The following is a 23,878-nucleotide window of genomic DNA, read 5'->3' on the forward strand; positions in this document are numbered from 1 at the left end:
AGCAGGAACGTCACAGAAGCTTCCTAATTGGCACATACCCCAGCAGAAACCAACATGTGAAAATTAAGTGACTGCCCTAATTATCAGAGGCTCCTAGGAATACGTTGTGCTGGGAGATATTCTGCTTTCATTTCATGCACTGCTTCAAAAATAAGCATTGTACAGAGCATAACGAGGCTTTTAATTAAAAGACTGTGCCCACACAGCAACTTTTCACTGTGGCGCTAGCTGGTGAAGGGAGCCGCGAGGGGTGAAAACACTGCTTTGTGTCCACGAAAGATAGAGATAATAATGCGTTGATGACCAGTGGCTCTGAAATGGGTTTGCTACAGCGCCGTGAGCTCTGGTCTGACTGGCAGCGGAGTGCGTGGCAGGTTTCTTGTAAGGATGAATAGTTCTGTGTGCTGCTGGCCAGGAATCGCCTGTGCCCTCCTGCTCCCCTGCAGTTACGCAGCAGAAGTTGTGCACCTTCCTGTGAGTGCCAGCCTGCCCTGGGCTCTGCGACCCTATCCCCAGTCTGTACCAGAGGGTAAGAGTTGTCATCATTTCAGCCATCCAAGCCTGTAAGATGTGGAAGAAGGCAGAGTAAGCTGTGGTGATGGACAAGCGTGGCAGTGGATTACGCAGATGGACAGTGTCACAGCAAGGTGATGAATAGTAGGCAGGAGGATACACTGAGGAGTGTGTTAATTCTGCTGTTAATGACTGCGAAGTTCTTCTCGACTTGCAAGACGTGGCATTTAGGGGCAAGGATGCGCCGTGTATTGAGGCGGAGCGTGTACCTCGAATGAATGGGTACCCGTCTTGTTGGCACTGTCATATAAATATCTGATTGCAATGCCCTGTTGTCTAACCCACCCGCTGTTCCTTACAGGCTTTTCTTTTACCTCCAGCTTCTCTCTACCCACATGACTTACCTTTTCCACCTCTGCTCTCCCATATACTCCTTGCAGTGCTCCAGTTTCTTTGGCAAGTTAGCGAAGAGGACTGTCACGTGGCAGCTGTCTGGCAGGGTCCAGCACCTCAGACCTGTCTGACAGAAACAGAGCACAGGCTGTGTGTGATGTAGGTAACTTTTTAAAGGATTCTTAAACATCCCCTCCACTTTTTCCTCAGTGATTGTCCCAATTAATGGAGCGTGATATTAATTTGCCAATGAACCGTATTTTCCTGAATGCGGTGTTTTTATTTGGGCAAAAATAATTGGTGTTCTTGTGTTGTGCTCAGAGTGCAGAACAGATGTCTGCGTGTGCACGTATTTCAGAGGGGAAAACTGCAAAAGTAGAGTTCTGCTGAGTTTTGGAGTATCCAGTACAAAGTGTGCTTTTCAGAGTAGGGTTTTTTGAAACTTTAACAGCATTGTCACTGAGGTCAGAGAAATTTTACACATTGAGTTCTCGGGGAGGAGATTTTGGTAAAATGTGGAGTGCTTTTTGAGAAATGTGTTTTATTGGGACATCAAATAGGTATTTGTATAGGTATTCATGTGTTTGTATGCATGATAGCTGTATGCAAGAGCTGCTGTGAAAAACAAGGATTCTGTTTTTCTATTTACAGACAAAGAGATGCCTGGCCATGTAAGCAAAATTAATACATTTTTGATTTATTTCTTGACTTGCCAAAAAATGCTTCAGGGACTTAAAGTTGGGAAGAGCTAGCAAGGTGGGCTTGCTTTCCTGAGTCCAACCTGCTTTGGCTCAAGGTTAGAGCAATTGAAAACCCTCTATGGGATGAGAGGTTTGAGTAAGTTTAATAATGGATATTGTGATCAGCGTGGTGTTTAGTGATGGGGTTCCTTGTGAAAACGTGAGAGCAGCTGTGCTGGATCAGCAGGAAAGGTCCCCGTTGTGCAGCTCGTGTCTCAAGAGCCAGTAACGTACGTGTAGTTAATGAAAGGTGGAAACATCACAGGCTTTGTGATGGTCCTTTGCCAGTACTCTCCCAGCTTGTAGTACTCTGTGGCTCAGGAACGTGAAGTCTGTATTGTCTAATAACTCTTAAGGTATTTTTATTAGTTTATTCAAATATAGTTGTACATTTCCATTTTATCCCTGTTGACTCTTTTCCTCTTCTCACCCCCAAATTTTTCACAAAAATGAAGTTCCCATCCTGAGGCGTATTTACTCTGAAACTGCCGTTCCTGGCTGCCAGAGAGGCGTGATGGTGTGATACTGCTATTGTATGCTCTAACTCAAACGGCTATGATTTGCTGGTTTTGAAAGAAAATGTGATTTCAATTAGTTTGGGATATTTCTTTGGAAGAAAGAAAACAGTAACAGAAAACTTAATATATTCATATGAGTTGCCCAAATTGTTATAAATATGAACAAAACCATACTAAGCAATCAAGGATACAGTGATCTCCTTAATGTGGGTTACAGTACACTGAGTAAGTAATCACCCTGAAACATCTTGCCCTGAGCATGAGCCTCAGACTCTCACTGAGTGTAAATGTCACGTAGAGAGGCTGGTAACTGTAACGCTGTGGGCAATACGTCTGTATAAATTTGTTCTTTCAGCTTTGCAGCACTCTGACATGGAGCTCTTTCCACCCAAATCTGTGTTTGTGCCTTATTATTTTGAATGTGGTACTGCTCAGGGTGCCCAGACTACTCGCTCTCCTCCCCTCCCTGAGAGAACCTATTGCGTGTTGTGTTGGAATCTGAATTGTATCCACTGACTTTTGCATTTAGGAAGGATTGCTCTACCAGTGATATTTGTTAAACAATAATCTGTGTGTCCTATTGTCTCTTAAGCCAAGCACTTAGAGAAGTTTTGTTGTTCAAAGCAGAATAAACACTGTAAAATACTGTTTGTGACAGTGCCTGGACTAAGCACCTGGGTTTTGTGCACCAGGCATTAATATCATAATACTCAGTCCCACAAGTTTCTCTTCCCTAAGGTCTTTTATTAAATCTGAATTTCTGCCCTTCTGCCGCCCTGCTTAACTAGAAGATGGGCACCTGAATTGCAGACCACAGGCTTCACCTCCCCGTGCGTGTGACCGTTCATGGTGTCAGCGTAAGCTTTGCCCTAATGCACGTGCGAGCTGCACTGGGACCCACGCAGGTGGTGTGGGATACCTTAAGCCCAGCCATGAGGTGATAATGGTTGGAAACATGGGCTGTCATCGTGTCTGGTGACCTGGGATACACTCTCCTAACGAACTGAAGGGCTGGAAATATCATTTGGTGTATGAGTTGATGTAGCAGCCTTGTCATTGTCTTGAGAGGTCTGGCTGGCTTTTCAGGTGTATTTTGAAGAACAGAGCAAAGCTTTCTCTGTTGGAGTGGAGAGTGAAGGGTTTCCATGTTGGAAGTTAAAAGGACATCTGGGTTTCCTGCGTTCTGACAGTAACAGGGAGGCTGTGGAGCACTGTGGGACATCTCCAAGCTTTTGCTGATAAAGAAGCTCCACCTGAGGTCCTTTGTTCACAAAGATCAGTGTTATTTGCACAGCATTAAAATTGAGTTAGTCCACTGCAGTGAGGCAAGGGCAGGCTGTAATATAAGGGTTTTTTCCCCTCTACAAGTCCTAGAAATAACACTGGCTGTGATAACAGAGACTGCCAGGGTTTAGGAGCACTGTGTTTCAGGGCTGTGTTCACTGCACTGCCCAGGCTTTTTAGTTATTGCCCACACAACATTTGGCAATGAAACTGCTCACTTAAATGCTTATTCTGTATATTTTAAAGATTCTGGTTTCTTTTTAACAAGTATTTTCTTTTTGAATACCAAATAAAAACATCCAGTGGTGCTTAAAATAGATTGAAAGAAATGACAGGGAAGAGAAGTCTGTCCTGGAGGTGGTTCAAGACGCAAGCTGGAGATCTTCCTCTGCACTGGGAGAGGTGAAGTTTGCAGATGTTGTCTTGCCTGACCTAGCTGCTGTTTTTCTGCTAACGTGGAAGTCAGGCACCTGGGAAATGAGAGTTAAAAGAAGTGAAACAACCACCAGAAACAAAAAGGGTAAAAATTGTGCTGTAAAGTTTAGAATGATCTAGTGATTGCAGTGTGGTACTTGATGCCCTGGGAGGAGATTTGAGTCAGTACCACAAGACAAAGGGCAGATTCATTTTCTCAAGAATCAGATACTAATTATCAAATTCATTTGAGGTTCTGCAATCAAAGCCTTGTGCTTGTTTTCCTGACTACTCACATGTATATGCCATGTGACAAGAAGGCACTGCATTTGGGTTCCGTTAGCGAATGTCTCCCTTATTAGTGAGACAACAAAAATAACGAGTCATACGGTCGATAGAAATACATCAGGCATCTTGTAAATAATCAGGAGAGCCAGGGGTTGTACTCCTAAGTGAGAAAACACGAGCAGCACATACTAGTGTGTAAAACCTGAGTCTCATAACTCGGGTATGTAAATGTGCTTGTTACACAAAATCCCAGTGTCAAATGGAAGTAAGTTAAGCTTCAGAAAAACTCTATTGGCTGTGTTTGGGCTCACTTGTCACAGAATCACAGAATGTTGGGGATTGGAAGGGACCTCGAAAGATCATCCAGTCCAGTCCCCTGCCGGAGCAGGATTACCCGGATCGTGTCACACAGGGACGCGTCCAGGCGGGTTTTGAATGTCTCCAGAGAAGGAGACTCCACACCCTCTCTGGGCAGCCTGTTCCAGTGTTCAGTCACCCTCACCGTAAAGAAGTTTTTCCTCATATTTATGTGGAACCTCCTGTGTTCCAGCTTGCACCCGTTGCCCCTTGTCCTGTCAATGGATGTCACTGAGAAGAGCCTGGCTCCATCCTCTTGACACTTGCCCTTTACATATTTATAAACACTAATGAGGTCCCCCCTCAGTCTTCTCTTCTCCAAGCTAAAGAGACCCAGCTCCCTCAGCCTCTCCTCAGAAGGGAGATGTTCCACCCCCTTCATCATCTTTGTGGCTCTGCGCTGGACTCTCTCTAGCAGTTCCCTGTCCTTCTTGAACTGAGGGGCCCAGAACTGGACACAATACTCCAGATGCGGCCTCACCAGGGCAGAGTAGAGGGGCAGGAGAACCTCCCTTGACCTGCTGCCCACACTCTTCCTCATGCACCCCAGGACACCACTGGCCTTCCACTGGCCATATATAGGCATATATAGTGGCCTATATATGCCACTGGACATATGTAGACCTCACCACTGGCCTATATATGTCCATTATATTTTACGCACGTTGCACAAAATAAAGCACAACCCTTGCCATGAGAGTTTGCTGTCTAGACGTGTGAGATGCCAGACAAGTCGTGGTATCACAGAAATACTCCGATTATCCCAGTTTTGCAGCACAGACACTAAACTGACTGTGTGGGATGTTCTCTGGCAGAGCCAAGTCTGAACTGGCTGGTTTTGCGTCCCTGTCAGTGCTATAATCTCCAGCTCTCCTTCATCCTTCCTCTGTTTACCATGAGAACAAACCAGCTAGCCCGAAAGCCAGTGGGTTCTGCTGCGAGCTGTATGCAGAGTTTGGAGTAGTGAACTTTGGCCATCAGGAGTTATCTGTGCAGGTTTCGTGGTAGAGCAGAAGATCCATTCAATGTTCAGAAAAGGTCCAATTGTCTGGATGCTGACTGGTACTTACTACCATGTGCAGCCAGGTCTTCTGCAGGGATTTGTGAATTCAAACAGTGTTACCTGCGTGCATGGACAGCCACATAAATCTGCCTCAAGGCCACTGTGCTGGTGGCTGAAAGCTTCAGCTCCTGCAGAAGGGAATTAAACATTAAAATCTGTTGAGAAACAACTAGCTATGGTAAATTATGCAAGCTCGTGTGCTGCCACCCTGAACAGGTTTGAGGCTGAGAGAATGCTGTGGAGATAATGTTTGTGGTTTTCTTACGGAAAAGGGATCCTGTGAAATGACCTCAATGGGAAAAGAAGAAAGATGAATTTTACATGGAGACAGTGCATAGCTGAAAAACTGCGACATCTCCTTCTCTTTTTATAATGCTGGGGGAATATACTTACTTTTCTGTGATTCTCAGGGTGGTTTTTAAAATATAAAGGTATCTGTTTTCTTCAGATTATTGTTCCAGTGTCACACAACAAGCAGTACTTCATCCCTTTCATTTAAAGTGTGAGATGGTGGCCCTGTGGTATTATAGGAGATTCCTCCCCTCTAACTTCTGATCCTATGATGGTTGTCCCTGGGTCTTTTTCCCCTGGACTTTCTCATTTTTTGTGAACTTTAGGACTTCCAGAAACCCCCACAAAAAGCAGTCATCCCCCCATGGCTGTGTAACAGTCCTCAAAGGAGGCTAAGAGGTTGTACTGACTGTAGTGACGGCAGAGGTGATGGGCACCTCCAGCTCAGTACTTCCACAGTACTTACCTGTGAGGTGAGGGAAATTGGTGTGTACAGAAGTCAAGTCATTTACAATTAAGAAATTATCACAGTCTGAATAACTAGTCTTTACTACTTTTCCTTGGAGGATTTTAACCAGTGCTCTTTCAATGTTGGGATGGGGCTTGGCGTAGACCTATCTCCTTTTTTTTCAGCTCAGTGTAAGGTGTGAATTTTAGAGGAGAGAAGAGGGCAGAGGCAGTCGATTTTGCCACTGTCCTACATAGTTGATGAAGAACCACAGTTCAGCAGTTTCCTGTGATGTCCAAGCTGTACCTTCTGAGTGGCAGTAGGAGAGGGGAGGTGTGACTGCTGTTGTAGTGCCTGTTCCCCAGATCCTTTAAAGGTGCTTTCAGAATAACTTTGATGAAGAGAGCAAGAAGGGATATGACTGTAACACAGGTCAGAGCATATTCCATCTATTCTTCTGGAGGCTCCTTAGACTTGAGAATAGATCTGAGCAAATGCTGGTACAACGTTGAGGGTCAGGCTCTGGTCATCTTTCCTCACCAGCCAGCTGATCTGGCTGGCCGTGGGGGCAGAGCACACGATCCTCTCTGGGACTGTGGGAGATGGCACAGGGGTTCCTGCTCCCTGTGTGCCAGGAGCTGCTGCATTTCTTAGGCATATTTGTCAGAAATCACACTGGAGTTACGGTTCTCAGAGCACAGGCATCGGTTGGATGGTGACAAGCTGTGTGTGTAGGGGGGAAAGAAAAACACGGGTGGCTACAGGAGGAGAAAAAAGCTCCATTCTCTCATATCACTTACAAAATAATTGCCTGGATCTCAACAGGACTTGCTTTCAAATGCAAACTTAAAATAAAACCTGGGTTTATCTTTTTCTATTGCTATTTCTGCCACCTCCATGATTTGTAGGAGACACTTAAAAAAGGCTTGTGTTAGTGTTTTCTTAGTACTTTTTTTGCCCCTCTATAGTGACAGTTTCTCAAAATAATGACTTGTCTGTGATGTTTGGAGCGACTTCTTTGGTGAGGTTTGCACAGAAATGCTCTATTGTCGTGGAAGGCGAGTTCAGTGTCTGGAGTAATAGAATCAGGGAAGTTCTCTCTAGTTCAGAGACTGAATTAAATTTCACCTAGCCTTAGGCTTTCTTCTTTTAGGTGCGTACTTCAGGGCTCAATTACCAATTAAATAATTCCCTTACTCCCACTGTCTGGACCAGCAGAGCAGTCTGCACCGGGTATTGCCATCTCTTCAGTGCAAAAAAAATAGTGTGGGCAAAGTCATGGGTCAGGTTGGCACGTGCTGTGAGGAGAAGAGAAAAAAAGCTGAACCCGAGCCTCTGTGCTGCCTTTTGAAAGGAAGCACAATAGCAATTGGGCAGTGTCAGCAGTGTTGTCTCTCTAGGCCCTGACTTGGCTTGCTTGTTTTATTTTTGAGGGCTTTAAATCAGCCCTGAAGAAATGTAGCCCCTTGCCTTGGGCTGGCTCGTAAAGCTGAACCTTGTCTGCGTGCCTGGGGCTGGGAGCAAGGCTAAAGGTGCGTGATGCTACACACTGCAACTCCAGGCTTCGGTGATGCTGTAAGGATGGAGGTTAATAACTTCGCCAGGGGTGGTCTCTTCATCAGCATTTAGTGATTTACTGCGAGATACTGAGGGCTGTTTGTTGGGCAGTGTCCTGGGGCTGCTTTTTATCCAGCCTGCATTGTTGGGTTAGGACCAGCTTTCAAAGCGTCCGATGTCTGTCCTCCTCCAATGCCCTTGTGGTAGCAACAACAAAGATGAGGGTGTAACAAAAGCAAGTCAGAAGGTTTGATCACTTCTGGGTATTCATAGCTTTCTGACTTGAGGGTCTTGTTGCTTCGGAGTTGCTTTGCAGAACTTTGAATCTGAGAAATCTGTAAAATTACCAGCTTGTATTTTCACTTTTGGGCTACTCATCCTTTCCATGGAGACGTGCAAATCGCTGCCTTATGCTTTAAGGGAAAGGAGGATAGCAATGAAGCTAATCTAAGTATTTTATCTGTGTGAGAAAGTAATTTTGTGGTGTCTGCAAGTTGTAATTTTCAGAAAAAGGAAAGCTCGGTATTTGTAACCACTGACATTTAAATTGTTGGTAGCCTAATTTTTGTAATCAGCTTTAAATACATGGTGAACGTGGGCCAAATTCATTTCTACAACTTTATTAGCCTCAGAGTAGTTACCAGGAGACACCCTGACCTACTTGTTTTCTTTTTGACGATCATATCTTAATTTTTAACTTGTCTGTGGTATTGTTTGTCAAGTAGAATACATTAAATTTGTGTTATTCTGTGGAAAAAGGAAGCTTTCAGGAACTCTGTAGCCTCTATCTCAGGAAACAGATATGTAGAAATCCTGGTTTCATTTTACACGGGACAGTTGGTTTCTTTCCCTTCACAAACAGCGGTTCTTAGACGACCATAGGTAGAGACTGGTTTCGTCAAAGGCAATTTAAGAGACGAGCATTTGAGCCAGGAACTTTGACAAGGAGCTGCTAACCCCAAGTGCGTTCTCCACATCTGCTCAAGAAGCAAAAAAAGATCTGGCACCAAAACCAGAAACAAAAACACTAGTGAGAACTTGGCATGAAATGAAATAAAACCAGTCCCAGCTCAATCCTGTGTGCAGAGAGGGGAGGCTCCGTGTAAAAGTCAAGTGCCTCTGTACTGGTGCACAGCAGGAGATGCTGGTCTGCCCGCTGCTGGTGATCAGAAGGCTGCCTTCAGCCCTGGAGAGTCCCTGTGGAAGCTGTGCCTGCTCACACAGAATCAGTCAGGTTGGAAGAGACCTCTTTTCCTTGTGCTTTGTGCTCAATTCATAAAAAAACTGGTGGATGGGCTACAATATTTGTATGGCTTCTCCGTATCCCTGTGACTCTTCATAAGTACCCAGAATGAAGACAGTTCAGGGCATTTTTGTTCCAGCTCAGTATGGTGTTAACAGTTGCTACCTGGATTGTAGTAACTTGGAGGGTAGACCAGGGGCTGTGACATGTAATGTGTCTTGTAAGATCCGTTTAACCTCAAGAAGAAGCAACTATTAAGATTTTATAAAAGAAAAAAAAAAGCTATTTCCTGAATCCCAAGTGAACAATTGGTAGCTGTCAGGGAACTCGTAGGTGACTTTCCAAGGAGTCTGTTGACTTACTGGATTTCACAAAGATAAAATTAGGAGATTACCGTATCTGAGCTGGAGTCTACCAGTAATAAGTCATTTTTCAGAGTATCTTAATTAGCTGTAATTCGTACCAGTAATAAGTCATTTTTCAGAGTATCTTAATTAGCTGTAATTCGTAATAGCTTGTAACATATAAGGATCTGTCATGGCTTCCGTCAGCCGGGTGTGAAACAGAGCTGATTCTCACACGGAATATTGGGAGCTGGAATCCACTCTGTTTGTTGGTAGAGCAAGAACGACCTGGGGGTGGAGTGATAACTGTGAGATGGCATCATGAAAGCTGTACAGCAGTGATGTATAGCTGATCACTACTAAGTGATCAGAAGAGATTTTGGAGTAAGCATGGGAAAACAAAACTGCTTTTCATCATTATCGCCTTATAGCACTTACGAGTAAATGACGTTTTCAAAAGAAGGTGAGTAAAGGTCTTGAAAACACTTTGTGGCTTCTTTGATTCCAAATATAAAAATACTTAGAGGGTAACAAGAATTTGTATGACTAGATGATTGTTTTTCAAGGAGAATTGGTTTTTTTGGTCACACTTTATCGCATTATCTTTTGAATATATGTTGGGTTTTGACAGGCTTTCTGTTCCTAGCTTCAGAGGTCAGAGCTCTCATAATTCAAAGGGCAGAAATATTTCAAAAGATAGGAAAGATGGCCTTAAAACGAAGGCAGTGGGTCAGTGCTTAAATGACAAGGGGTCTACTTGTGAGGGCTTGCAGAATGCCAGAAAGCGTGGTATGCAAAGGGTATTTCACCATTTACAAAGTAAGGATAATTCATATTTCCACTTTCTGTCTTTTCTTTTGAAATTAAGCATTTTTGAGCAGTTATTTTCTCTTCACCTGTGTTTTTGTAGCTGCTGCTACAATGGGGTCCTGATCCTATCCGTTGCTTCTGATACTGCTACAGATTCTGCTTGTGGACTAAGGGACCAGGATCTTCACGATCTGATGAAATCCGATGGGAAGCTTTTCCAGTTTCCTCCAGAGACTTTTCATTCTTAAACCTGGTTCATATATGGGCACATATTTCTTAAAATGCAGCTACTGGTGGGGAAAAGGCAAAAGCTGCATAATGAGGAGGGTGGAATACTTTTTGCCAAAAGGACTCTTTTTGATCTCTGTACGCCAGATGAATCTCTTGGAATTTCACTGCTTATAGCTATTCATAATAAATTAATGAGTAATTAAAGCTGTTATTAGGAAGAAAACATGGAGTTTTAGCCTTTGGAAAATGTAGTGCTCGTTTTACTTTCTGCTAGAGTGGAACCATGTGTGAATGTGAGAGGTCTGGCTCCCTACTTCATTGCATCACTGCTGACCTGATGGAACTGCTTTGATTCCAGATCTACAGGCGGGTGTAAAACTGCTATGACAAAGTGGATAAAATGGCCAGTACATGTTAATGGGTTTATGTTGCTTTTGTAGCACATTTATTGCAGAAGAAAGAATTGTTGGAACTGCCTGTGTGATCTCTGTAATTATTTTATTAAAGCTTTCCACTGTAAGAATGTTTTGGAAACCTTTCCTGAGGCAGTGAAACCACTTCTTTTTGTCTGAAGGAGCTTTTTTTGTTTGGAAGGGAGAAGGCACTTGAGGTAATAAAGTGTCTTTTCGTTTCTACATATGGAATTCCACTAAGGTTTTCTTGAGTGATAAACTGTTAAAATTATTTCTTCACATTTTTCATACCCATATAAACATATTGGCAAGTAAATGGCTTTGCACTCAGGCACGCTCTGAGTTATTCACCTGTACAGATGTTTGCAGGACCCAGACTAATATTTATTCCCAGGCTGGGTGCATTTGACAAGTCTCAGTGGGATGCAATCTTGTGCAACACAACTGTCAATCCTCAAGCATCCAAAAAATCCAGGAATGAAAGGGAGGAGAATTACTGTAGGCCCAACTGTGTTAAAACCAACCATCACCTAAATGTGTATCGCTCCAGAGCATCTCCTTGGCTGTGTTCTTCCAGTGTGGGTGTGGGACTGTGTCTCTGGAAGGAAAAGCTCTCGCCGGGCTTCTTAAAGGTTTTGTTAGTCTTATGCCGTGTTTTCAGTTGAAGTTACATTGATGGTTAGATGAGAAATGCTGTGCTGTCTGCAAGGCAGGAGTTGGTTAGGGAAAGAGCATTTCTGTGAATGACAAATGTCTTAAGGTTCCTGCATGCCTCATTCGGTCTCTTCTGGATGTGCTCTTCATCTGCCTGGCTTTCAGGTGCGTCCGTGCTGTGAGCTGGAAGGGGGCAGCCAGGGCAGCTCCACGGGAGCTGGTGTGTGGTGTGGCATCCCACCACGCAGCGTGCAGGCCAAGGCACGAGTCTCTTCCTCTGCGAGCTCTCCGCTTGCGTCTTGGGCTCTTTTATCTCCAATTCTTTATTGCTCACCCCAAGTGTTTAAAAATATGAGTCAAGAACCAGAAGCTAAGAAATTGTCTTATGAAAAAATGAGGTTTGTGGGAAGGAAAACCTCTTAAAAATGTGTCTTGTGCGTTTTAGGCATTTGGGGTTGGCCTTTCCCAGATTCTCTGAAAAATTAAAGCTAGGAACTCACAATATAGAAAGGAAATATTTTTACTTGTTTATACAGCTCCAGGGTTGGGTGTTTTAAGAATACCAAATATTATAAAAGCTGCAATTAAATCTTATTTACTAACTCTGCTGTTTATCCCCTCACCTCAGACCCCCTTGAACACTCAGATAACAGCGTTTTCTGGCCAGGTATTCACAGTACTCTTGCTCACAACTCAGATCTGTTCCTTTGTTACCTCTGAGTAAGACCTGCAGAGCATTTTTCCACTAGGCTGAAAGACACCGTGTTGGCTGGAAAAACTGCCAGGCGTAACGTATCAATCAAAGCAAGGTGAGATGCTCACAAGTGTTCTGTGATGGAAAAATGCATCCTTTCAATTCATTTAATGAGCAGGGCCTTATCTTTTAAATTACCATAAACACAATCTCACTTTAATAAGCTATTCTCATGGTATGTACTGCTTTTTAATTAAAAATCTGTGGGGAGACATCATGTATAAGTTATGCTGACAAATAAGGATACATATATATGTGCATACATGTTATGTGTGTGTACACACGTTTTTTATTTATACATAAAAAATAAATCAAAGCTGATGCAACATGGTAATATAAATATTTGTTCAAATTGCAAAATTAATTACTGCTGGATTCTGTTTCCTTAAAAAGGCTGAAATGCAGAATGAATGTTCCAGCACTACCTTTGATAGTTTTAATCATGTAGTTAAGAATATGCCATGATTTGCTTGAATGGAAATCACAACAGCTTTGGTTTTGGTAAGGTAATTTCCACCTCTGCTAATGGAATATAAAGGGTGTCAGCACATTTCTAAGCATCTTCTGATCCCAGTGAACAGTAGTGAAGGGCAGTGAAAGCGGCAGGGGAAATCCTGGATTGTATTTTGTGGCTTTTATGCAGAATCAGTGGCTCTGGAAGCCTATTTCATGAGAGATTGTTTTCGAAAGCATCTCCCATACATGTTTATTGTCACACACAATGTCTGTTTCTACCCGAGTTACAGTCAAGAACAAATTTACTTGCCTTGAATGAACACCAGTCTTCAGATTCTACTTGACATATTAACATCTTGAGTATGTGACTTAGAAAATTATTACGGAAGCAAACGCTCAGACTGGTAGAAGTGAGTTATTAAAAAACAAGCCTCACACTTTCCAAAATATACAGTTCTCTTAAAAATCTCTTGTAACTTAAAAAATACCCCCTTTCCCTTTTAAATAAAGGTGACAGAAAGGGAAGATCAGTGTGGTAACAGTGTATGGAAAAATCAATCTGTGTTTGTGTGGGTCCTGTTGCCAGGTACTCCTGTGCTAAGTGTGTGCTCGGTGATGATTTTGCATGATTTCTATGTGCAATATTGCAGGCAGCTGACCTGATACATGTTTAATCAATGTTGATTGGTTTATTTTGGAAAGGACGCAAACAGCTTTATCATGAGAATTACCTGGAGATAGATAAATAATTCCACTTTGCTTGTTCATCAGCACAATTTGTGTAACCTCCTTTTCCTGATTTCTTTAGTAAGAGTTAGATCTTAAATTATGGTTCATAGGTCGCTCGTGGTTCACTGGGTTCACTTGCTTGGCGTTTCACTTCAAAACTGAGAAGGCAAGTGTTGGCTCCTGGGAGGAGTTTTGGCTTTTGTGCATGTAAGCATGAAACTTGAATACACCTGACAGAAAACGTGCCGCTTACCAGTATTCATGTGCTGCTGATTATTTTTAATGGATGGCTGTGCTTATATGACACAACCTAGAGTATATATTAGTAGAAATTAAATAGTATGGGGGAAATTAACTGGGGGATCTGGGGGAGGAAAAAACCCAGGAGTCAGCTGGCAAAATGACAGGTTTATACTGAAGGGTTTTTTTAGTAATAAAAACAGCAATGAATTTCTCAGTTACTTCCTTTTTATGTGGCTAAAGAATATACTACTGTGATTATTTTTTTTTTAACAGCAGTCTTCAAGTTAAATCTGATCACTGGAATTCTGCTAGGGAATTACTTTGGTATCCAAATTAATGCGTGTAAATTATGCATGCATGAGCACAAGAAATAATTCTGCGTTCATAACAGCCAGTTGTGCATTCAGACGGGTGTTTGCACGCATAGTCTGGAATCGGGCCCAAGCTGAATTAGAATTGGTACTGTGGGCTAGTTCCAGGATTTAGCTCTCAGCTCTATTTATAATGATGTAATATACATTAAAAATATCCCCCTCTGCAGACTGCATTCTGCAGGGCTGTTCTAGCTCAAACCCATGTAGCTCATATACTTCAAGGGAAGATGGAGCATTGCTGGTCTGACCCTGTTTGGGAATGATTTAAGTGATCTGTTTTTACAAACACGTTTCACCTTGCCCTTCCCATTTAGAAGATGGTGCGTGGCAAGGAGTGGAGAGTTAGTGGTCCAGGTAGGACGTACTGGGCTGCTGTTCCTGTGGGCAGGTTTCTATGAAGACAAGCTGATTTTTTTCCTCTGGTGAATGTGTCCTGCTCTTCTGAATGTGTCCTTCTCAAATCTGTCTGCTTTAGAAATAGCACTTGCATTCTTCAGTGGCCTTTTGTAAAGCCTGGTGTTGTCTTCTATCTGCTTGATTCATTATCCTATTTATCACTTTTACTGAGTATAAAAGTCTCTTTTCCTTATAGCCAGCTTGAAATGCTGTGAAAGGGGACTGCCAGAGAAATAATTAGTGATTACTAGTATCCAGTAATCATCGTGGCTTTACATTTTATCTGTGTAGAAAATTTCAGCTTGTCTAGATCTTTAGCTTGCTTATAACTCCAGAGGTGGCCTTGGTTACCTGCTTTTTGGGTTCCCAAGAACATGCCCGTTGAGACTTGGTGCAGGTGCTCCCTGAGAGGTTTTATGCAGAGCACGCTGGAGCCAACCAGTTAGCAGAAATAACGCTTCTGGGTTGGGATTTTTTTTTTCCAAGGAGGAAAAAAAGATTTTCAGTCTTTTCCTTTTTATATCTTCCATTAACAACGTGGTCTGTGAATATTGCTTTGAAGAAGTGGATGGTGCACTTGTAATTACAGCACACTGAGATGCTGTTGTGTTAATGCCTGTGTGTTTATGGGAAAGCCAGTAAAAGTCTGGTGTGTCACAGCGTGGCCCAGAGCTTGCAAAATCCTTTTATAGAGAGATCCACCTCTCAAACACCTCTTTACCATAACTTCCACGTTTAATAAACTATCCAAGCCCAGTGTTTAATACGGTAATAAATTCATGGCTTTGACATAGACAGTGCCAGTTCGTTGTTCTGTAGCACGTGGTTATACCTGTAGTGAGAAGAGGGTACAAGTGGGGCCCAGGGTGTAACGAGGGTGCTGAGCCTTGGCTGCTGCCTGCAGAGCAGTTAGGAGGGTCAGTGTCATGGCAGCAGAGCCTTAAGATTCCGGTAGGTGGTTTAGAAACAGGAGTAAAAGGGTCTGGTATTTATCGTTGACAGTAGGATCTTGTCATTGCTGGGCTTGCTGCTTGCTTTTCTTCTTTTTTTTTTTTTTTTTTTTTTTTTTCCAATTAGATGTAAGCTGTAGTTTGTAGATACTGGTCATTGCACTGAGCAACTGGGGGAAGATGCTGCTGGTGCTGCTAATAGATAGTTGGATGTTTCTGTGTCACAATTCATCAGATAAGCTGAGGAGATTGCCAGCTCAAGAGAGGTCCAGCAGCCATTTGTCACACTTGAAGCGTGCTGCTTTGCAGGCACAGGCGTTAGTGATCTGTGGCAGTCAGAGCAGAGTGATGGCGTTCAGGCAGAGCAAATTAAAGTTTTCTGTCGTGTTTACTAGCGCTTGCAAGTACAGGGGTAAGGGATGCAAATACTGATCTTCACTTGAGCGGTTCACGGACTAAGAGCAAGCGATGTAGGAAGTGTGGGCAGCAGCAGGAGGCAGGGACACCGTAGCAATGTCATCGTGTACAAGCAGGTGTGTGCTCACGTATGTAGGCATGTAAAACAGGGATGGATTTTAGCTGTTTTCGTGCCAGCTCTACCACGACCAGGGTTTTATTTTTTATTACCTAAACACTTACTGCACAAAGTGTTTTTGAGGAGGGACTTGAAGCAAGGTAGCAGGTACCAGCAGGATGTGAGTCTTAGGATCGCTTCAGGCAGGGCACGGCATGCATAAAGATGATGTTAATATACTTGTATGGTAAGCAGAAAAATCCAGAAGGTGCCCCCAGACGTTACTTAAGAGGCAGGATGGGGGGGGTCAAGCATCAGCTGCAGAGGCTAGCAACTGCTTCTGTACAGAGAGGGACAAACCAGAAGGAAATGAAAAGTGGAGGAGGAGAAGGGGAAATGGAATAATAGCAGAAATGAGGGAGATAAGAAACCTGAGGGGAGAAGTGTTGAGGCACAGGAGCTGGATAGCAAACGAGAAATCTTAATGTTAAAGGGTGGGTGATGAAACAGAAGGTGTTAGAGGTGAGAGAGGTAAAAACAGGCACCAGGAGAGAGAGTAAACATTAATCAAATCAACTTGAATTCTCTTGTGTTTTCAGAAGGAGAAATAGGTTGGGAAAGCTCCACTGCCCAGGGGACTCTCCTCTTTACTTTTCGCTTTTCTCCTGAATCATGCTAATCTTGTACAGAGAGTTCAGAAGAAACTACTCATCTTCTGGGGATGCAGGGCTAATTTTGTTGAAAACCTCTGTTGTTGTCAGCCAGAAAAAGAATGGGTACTCCGGTTGCAAATAGTCTCAACACAAACAACACAGCTCCTGTATTCTTTAGTCTGTTCCTTTCACTTCTTCATCATAGAGGCTCAAAACATGATACAACTGATTTTCCTGGCCCTTGAGATGATGTATTTGTGTATGCATCTACTGACAATAAGTGCTTTTTAGACTCCTATTGCAATAGCAACTGGCAGACTCGGTCATGGACTGAGAAGAGGAGGGCAAATGCTGTGTGAGTGCCACGTGAAAACGGAACAAAAGTGCCAGGAGATGTGCAATCTAAATGTAAGGACAGGAGTTCATAGGTGAGCAGAGACAGACACAGGGAAATCCAGAAAACAGCGTTCACCAGAGCAATGGTAGTCTGTCTGATCACAGGCTCTCCAGTTCACCTGAAGTGCACTCAACTGTAATTACACTTCCGAAGCACTTTATTTAACATAAATGTACCCCTGAGTAAATCTAATCATGTGTAAGATAGTGCTTTTCCTATCTAGAGCTTTTAAAGTTTGAACACACACAGGTCCACGTGCCCCTTGTCCTGGAGCTGGGGTGCACATACCCCATAGGTGGCCGGAGCCCTGGGAGCAGCGCGGCCCTGGAGCTCCCCGGCCTCGCGGGGTGTTTGTGCCTGGATGGGGTGCTGGCGGCTGGGGCTTCTATAAACCCAGGCTTCCTATAAACCCTGAGTGAGACTTTTCTTTCTCATTTGGATGTGTGAAGGTATCACAACGCATCCTGTCTCTGTGCAAAAAATACTTTGTGTGACTCAGTTTAGGTTTTGCACGATGTGTGAGCCAGGCAGTTCAGGTACATCAATTTACTATCTTGCTTCCCCTTCACAAACTTAAGTGACCTGAAGTCTGTAACATTGAGATGCTTTGAGGAACGGGGGGAGAAAAATGAATTTATTGCAACACCTCAGGGCTGTGTGTCTGACCGCAGCAGAAGGCAGCGGTGTGCGTGTCCAGGAGCGCTTCCTCGCTCCGGAGCTTCGCTTTGGTCACGCAGTGTCGCTGGTGTGCGTAACCTGCTGGCACGGTCTGGGTGGCTTTGAAGGTAGGAGTGGGGCCGTGGGTTTTTCACATTGCCTGTGGAGAGTGAAACTTGCCCTTTATTGAGAAGTGTCATTGTGGGTCAGGTTGTGAACATCCCGATGGAGATGGGGAAGGCACCGTACGTACCTTGCACTAGGTGCTGTACTCTTGCTTTTGGTACTGAACCATGAGCAGCCTCGGGTGGCATCCTGTGTTTTTGTCTCCTCTTGTCAGGAAAACAAAGCTCCTGGACCACATCAAGGAAAATACTACCATGTATTAATTCTAGCTGTGGGTGAAGCTATTAGGTCTGACACCAGCTTCTGTGTGGCTGAAGAAAATTCATGGTGACTGTGGTTGTGAGAAGTGGGTTTGCAGTTTTGGTTATTTGGAGGAGTTTTTGTTGTGTGCGCTCCTAACGGACAGCTGAAAAAGTGTGTGTGTGTGGGGGGGTTCACTTCTCTGAGATTTGTCTCCAAAGATTATGTGGCTCTTTGCCCAACTGTGGGATCACCTGGCTTTATTTCCAATGTAAATATGCTTTTTAAATAAAGGTAAAGGGCCACCAGACTGTAGAGAGTTGGTGGATTTGGGACTAAAATGGATTCTGTCCATGAGATTTAGTGCCTTTTGAAAGGTGGAGGGAGATGGCGAAGCTGAAGATCCACTGATAGTGTCTTGTTATATCCAGGCCTCTTGTTTTCTTTCCATTTCTAAGTTAAATGAATATGATGCTTAATCTTACACAGTCTGGAAAGTTTATTGTAGTTAATACCGTTATTATTTTTAAACACATATTTCAGCGTTGAAGTATATGACAATGTCCAGGTCTACTGTTAATGTGGGTGAGATATATACTCAGTGCTGAACAGTGAAGCAACTCAATTAAATGTTGGCAGAGACAACCAGGTTTTTGTGGAAAAAACAATGTTTTGAAATGTCGCTTATGTCGGTTCTGGGATACATGCTGAGTTAACCTCATTGAACTTTTCCCCAGGAATTGATGCACTTACAATTGGCGGGTCATTATGCTGCTCCACCTGTGTAGTGTTAAGGTCAGTGTGTTTTTCTGATTATAAAACCCATCCATACCATTCCATTATAAATTCACTGCCATTCATATAATGGAATGTGCCAAAGCTTGGAGCTCGTTGCAGCTGCCCCTGGTCCATGTTTGAGATCAAACAAAGCAGTTCAGGTAATCTGAGCACCTTTTCAACAACACGTCCAATCAAGCTTCATTTGAAGTGATCTTTTGTTGTTTCTGTTTTGTTTTCTCTTTTTGTAACCTGCTAAGCATCCATCTGATGTCAGTGTTGGTTTTGTTTTGTGTGGCCTGTCCAAGAATTCGTATTGAATCAAGACATGGTAATTATAAGATCCTAGCAAGGAGGTCCTGGGAGCAGCAGGCAACCATAACCTGGCAGTTGCACGCATCCATGCGTAGGCAAAGCACAGAATGCATCACTCACCTTCACAAACCTGCAGCTTCTAACTGCGAATTAATTCTGAGCCATCACGACACACAAACCAGCCATCACGGCAGACACTAATGTGTGAGATGCAGGAATGTGTGACTGGCACTAACCACTGGCTAGGGGAACCTGTGAGATGATGTGCATGCGTAACCCACTGCTGCTGAATGCATCTTCCTGCGCAGCTCGGTCTGCTGAACTGTCATGTGTTATCAAAGAAAGCCAGAATGTGCATTAAAGCTTATCTAGTCTTATTTCTGTCGATGAAATTGTTGTTCTGATTGGGGCTTCTGTTTCTGTGTTTGCTTCTGCATTTTTCTTTGTTACTAATCATCCAAGTAACTTCAATTCTGTCAAGAGTAAGGGTTCAGTGAACAGCCATGTGTGTAACAGGTCATTATGTTCTTCCAGTTTCATAAGGATGTATCCTTTCTGTGTGAAGTTTTGCACTTTGTAGTAGCCAGTGAGAGCCTCAGGCGCTGGCAGCTTTGCTGGGGGGTATTTTGAACCTCTGTGCAAGTTAAGCAGTGCTGTAATTGCTGAGGAAACTCAGTGGTGTTCTACACTAAATGCAGTGCGAAACTTGCCCAGGTGTGTGTGCTGTATACAGTGCATACGGTCTAAAATGTGGTGAAGAGTCATGGAAAGACTCTGCGGTGAAAAGCAATCCTTGAATGTTCTAGCTTATGGAAACTGTTCACCACCTAGCATTTCACATGACAGTAATTTGAATTTTGCAGCTATTGCATCAGGTAAGTACATCTTCAGAGGTATTTGGCAGTTTCTTTTTATTACTCTGGAAAAAAAAAGTGTATTTCAATTAGGCCGCAGTCCAAAAACTAAATGAAATATTCCTCTAAAAAGATGATGCAGGTCATTGTAGGATTGCATTTTTTTTCAAGTGAAGAGTCTCAAAAGGAAGGGCATGTTTAATAGGAGAAGGGATGTCAAAAGAGTTGAGAAGAGGGTTGTTTTTTTTTTTTAGTAAAGCACAGGGCATAATACGTTTTGCAGCTCACATAAATTCATCTGTGGTGATGAATCTTCCCAAGTTTTAAACAAGAGCATCTCTCACTGCTGCCTAAGTGTCTTAACAAATTTGAGCCCTTGCATACAACACACAGGAGATCATGGAGATTGTATTAAATATCTTCCACCAAGAATCCTGCCAGAAGCAGGCAGCTGACACGACAGCAGGAAGGGAGTCAATTAACTACCTGCTGCAGCATGTTCAACTGGCTGTGATGCTTTGTCTCCTCAGAGGAGTCTTCTGTCCCAGGTAAGGCTGGTCCTCAGTCTATGTGGACAGCTGGATTCAGATGTACTAAAGTGATGCAAATCATAAGTACTTGTCACTAAGTGCTGTATATAAGATATATTATATGCTTTTTATTGATAAAATTGAGTGGAAATGCAGCTTTGGCTTGGTTTCTACCACTGTACTCTATGTATGGAAGGAAAAAAAAACAAAACACTTTTTAAATTGAAGAAAGTCATTCCTCAGTCCCCTGCCCCACCTCACCTTTCCTCATCCCCTATGGAAAACATGTTGAACCAAGTTTCTACCAGTATTTCCATCTGTTACTGGACACTTTTTTCTCCTTTATTGTCATTATTAGAAAAAAAAATTGTTTGCCTCAGTCTCAGCATAGAAAAAATTTCTCTTCAAGAAAAGCAAAGCAGATGCACAATTTAGCCCATGGCAATGAACAGTGTGTACCTGTACGGGCATTTACTTGACCTTGCAGATCAGCTTTTTGAGTTGCATGCAGGCATTTGAGGAAAGTGCCGGTATTTGTTAGCAGTGTGGAGACTTGGTGGGCACAGGGGGTGCAGGACTCTTCCAGATCCTTGGGTAGGCCTAAGCGCTGTTCACAGCCCCGTGTTTAAGTACCTAATTTAGTTTCTTAATTTAGTTTCCCTGCATATACCCTGTATAGTCAACAGAACAGAGTCATGCTTCTAGTGGTATTCAGAGCACTGTTTTTTCTCTCGTAAGTATATAACGAAGTTGGCCTCATTCAAGTGCCCAAATCTCAATGCAGGCTGTAAAAGACCGGAATGAAAAGATAGAAAAGTAGCCAAAAAAACCCTGTTATGGCACAAAAACGAAATAAGGTCTGGGCTAGAAAGGAGTTAGTGCTCTAGTACGTGGTGGCTTCTGCAAGGCGTTTCTGGCTTTTAAAAGGTCTTCTCTGAATGAGACAGAGAACAGCACGTTAACCTTTTGCTTTGGATTTAGCCCTCCGTTAGGGAGGAGGGCTTACACTGAGCCACTGCTCACAATAATCAACTTCTGTATGAGCTGTGTGTTGTGTTTGGTCTGTCTGTGGCCGCTGTAGCACATGTGCTCTCTGTAGTATGCTGTGTGTTTGCATTAAAACACAAAGCAGTGTTATGTTAAAAAAAAAAAAAAAAGCCTTTACTTAAGAATTTAGCATGTGTGGGGCTCATCGTTTTAATCACACAAATTACTTACACAAAAAAGTTTTATCAGTGTTCCTGTGCCAAACGTTGTAAATGTAGAGTTGTTACCTGGGGTTTATTTAGGACTCAACACACAGACACCTTTCGAATGGTATTTTGCAGTGTAGTTCTTGAGCACAAATAAACAACAAAAAATCAGTTATAGGAATTATTTTTTATAAAACAGCACCCATAGGTAGAACCTGTACTGAAAGCTGTTTCCCAGCCAGAAGCCTTCCCACATATCCAAAATAAAGCATTTTGCAGCCCCTTTGTTCTACACTGTACCTCATGCACTTGCATTGCCTTTCTTTTTGCTGATGATAAACAGAAAGATGTAAAGAGTGTGTTTGGAACTGCAACTCTTCTCCTGTTTGTCTGGTAGGCAGAAGAGCCGCCAGACCCACCAAACCCCGTTGGGTGCTAAAGGGGTCGTGGCTGGCCAACCTGCAGGCATGAACGAACCCCCCTGGCCCCCGCTGTCCTGCAGACCCTCAGCTTAGGTGCTGGTGGAGGCAGTGGTAGGAGGTGAGGTGGAGCTGCACACCAGAGCCCTTGCTCTCCTAATGTCTTTTTAATTAGAGTGATATAAATATTGGCTGGGATGATGGTTACATCTTAATAGAGAAATTAAGAAATAGATTAACTTCTGGCACAGTTCCCTCTTCCTGTTTACGTCAGTCCCGATCTCCAGCATCAGTTTAATTGAAGGAACAATTCTCTGTATCTGCTTATTATCTGCCAGCCTTCTGAGGGGATAACTGTACATTTGGGAAAGCACCAGGGAGTTTAAGGGCACCAGCAGGAACAAAGACATGCACTAAAAACCAGCACGACTGAGTAACGCTGTCATTCAAGTTATTGGGAAAAGAGCAATTGCAGCGAAATTTGGTGACAGGTTTGCTGTTCTTCCCGTTATATCATGGAAGTGGAAGGCTGTGAAGGTGGTGCTTTCCATCTAATCTTGAGTATTTAGGAATTTAAAAGAACCCCAAGTGACCCAGTGGGACAGGATCTGCGTCAAAGTCTGTTGAAGTCAACAGGAATCTTTCCGTTGCACCCAAGATGTGCGAGATCAAGCCCAGGCTTAATTCACTTTGGAGGAACTAAAAAGCTTTACGTGGCTCCGTACCCGCGTGCTCAAGCCGCTCTCTGTGCTGGAGGGAGGTTCCTGCACTGTGTGCCTGGGGAGTTCTGATGCTGCTTTACAATCTCGTGTTGCTGTACTGGCTGTTGTCACCTAGAAACTCAGGGGCCTTTAAAAATTCTGAGATAAAAGGCTTTATCATTTCATTTGGTAAAATACAAATTTACTTTTCACTTTCAGGATTTCCACACTGGCCACCTACGTTGCTGCCGCTGTATTTTGCAGCTTTGCCCTTGCATGACGGGCAGAAATCCTTTGGTTTCCACATGCACAAATGTTTTGATTTTACTGGGAAATCTAAGTCTGTTCTCAAAATGTGGCCCAGCTCTTTAAAGCCAACAGAGAAACTGGCTGGAAAAAATCCATTATTTTGTGAAATTCTATATGATAAAAGACTAATTAAAATCAGTGAATGTTTAATTTTATCAATATTAAACTACTTACAGTGCTAGCTGCATAATGAAAAAATTATTCTACAATACATGGCAAAGCTCCGTCAGATAAATTACATCTGACTCTTACGTGAATATATATTTTAATTGCATTGGGAATTTAAAAATGAAAAATATAAATGAGGGTTTTTTTGTACTTTGCAATTTAAATTAGTCCATTCTTCATGACACAAAGTTTTCACCTTTACGAATTTCTTTGCTGCTTGAAGAAGAAGTATACGCTTGATGCCTCCTTTAACATGGCAGAAAAAAATTCACACCAGTTTTACTAGTAAGCTGGAAATCTGTCACAAAAACCATACAGAAAATATAAAAGTATTTAGTTTCATTTGTAACTAAAGTTTTTCACCAGGATGAGAACACACTGGGCACTGTACGACAAAATACTAATTAGGAAGAAGATCTTCAGACTTCTTCAATGGTCCTGTCTGTCTGTCACTCCTTTACTTCTGAAGCTGTTGGCTAATTTCAAGTAAAACATAGTTATCTTTGAGAGAATTATGTTTCTACAGGTCTCGGACTGGGGAAAAGGCACGTAGAGCCCATCT

The 23,878-nt window shown here is 43.0% G+C and overlaps 1 protein-coding gene across 4 annotated transcripts in view; it reads left to right on the forward strand.

The window, feature by feature from the left end:
• HECW1 (HECT, C2 and WW domain containing E3 ubiquitin protein ligase 1) overlaps positions 1-23,878 on the forward strand; it is a 257,027-nt gene that overhangs the window by 80,675 nt on the left and 152,474 nt on the right. The window contains exon 2 of one of the 4 annotated variants that reach the window (XM_068396194.1): positions 18,788-18,845. The exons of the other annotated variants lie outside the window; for them this stretch is intronic. Coding sequence (XP_068252295.1) covers positions 18,819-18,845 — 27 coding nt within the window. The 5' untranslated portion in view covers positions 18,788-18,818. The remainder of the gene's footprint in view (positions 1-18,787; positions 18,846-23,878) is intronic. 4 annotated transcript variants of the gene reach the window in all.

The sequence above is a fragment of the Nyctibius grandis genome, chromosome 3, assembly GCF_013368605.1.
Source record: "Nyctibius grandis isolate bNycGra1 chromosome 3, bNycGra1.pri, whole genome shotgun sequence".
Taxonomy (NCBI): Eukaryota; Metazoa; Chordata; class Aves; order Nyctibiiformes; family Nyctibiidae; genus Nyctibius; species Nyctibius grandis.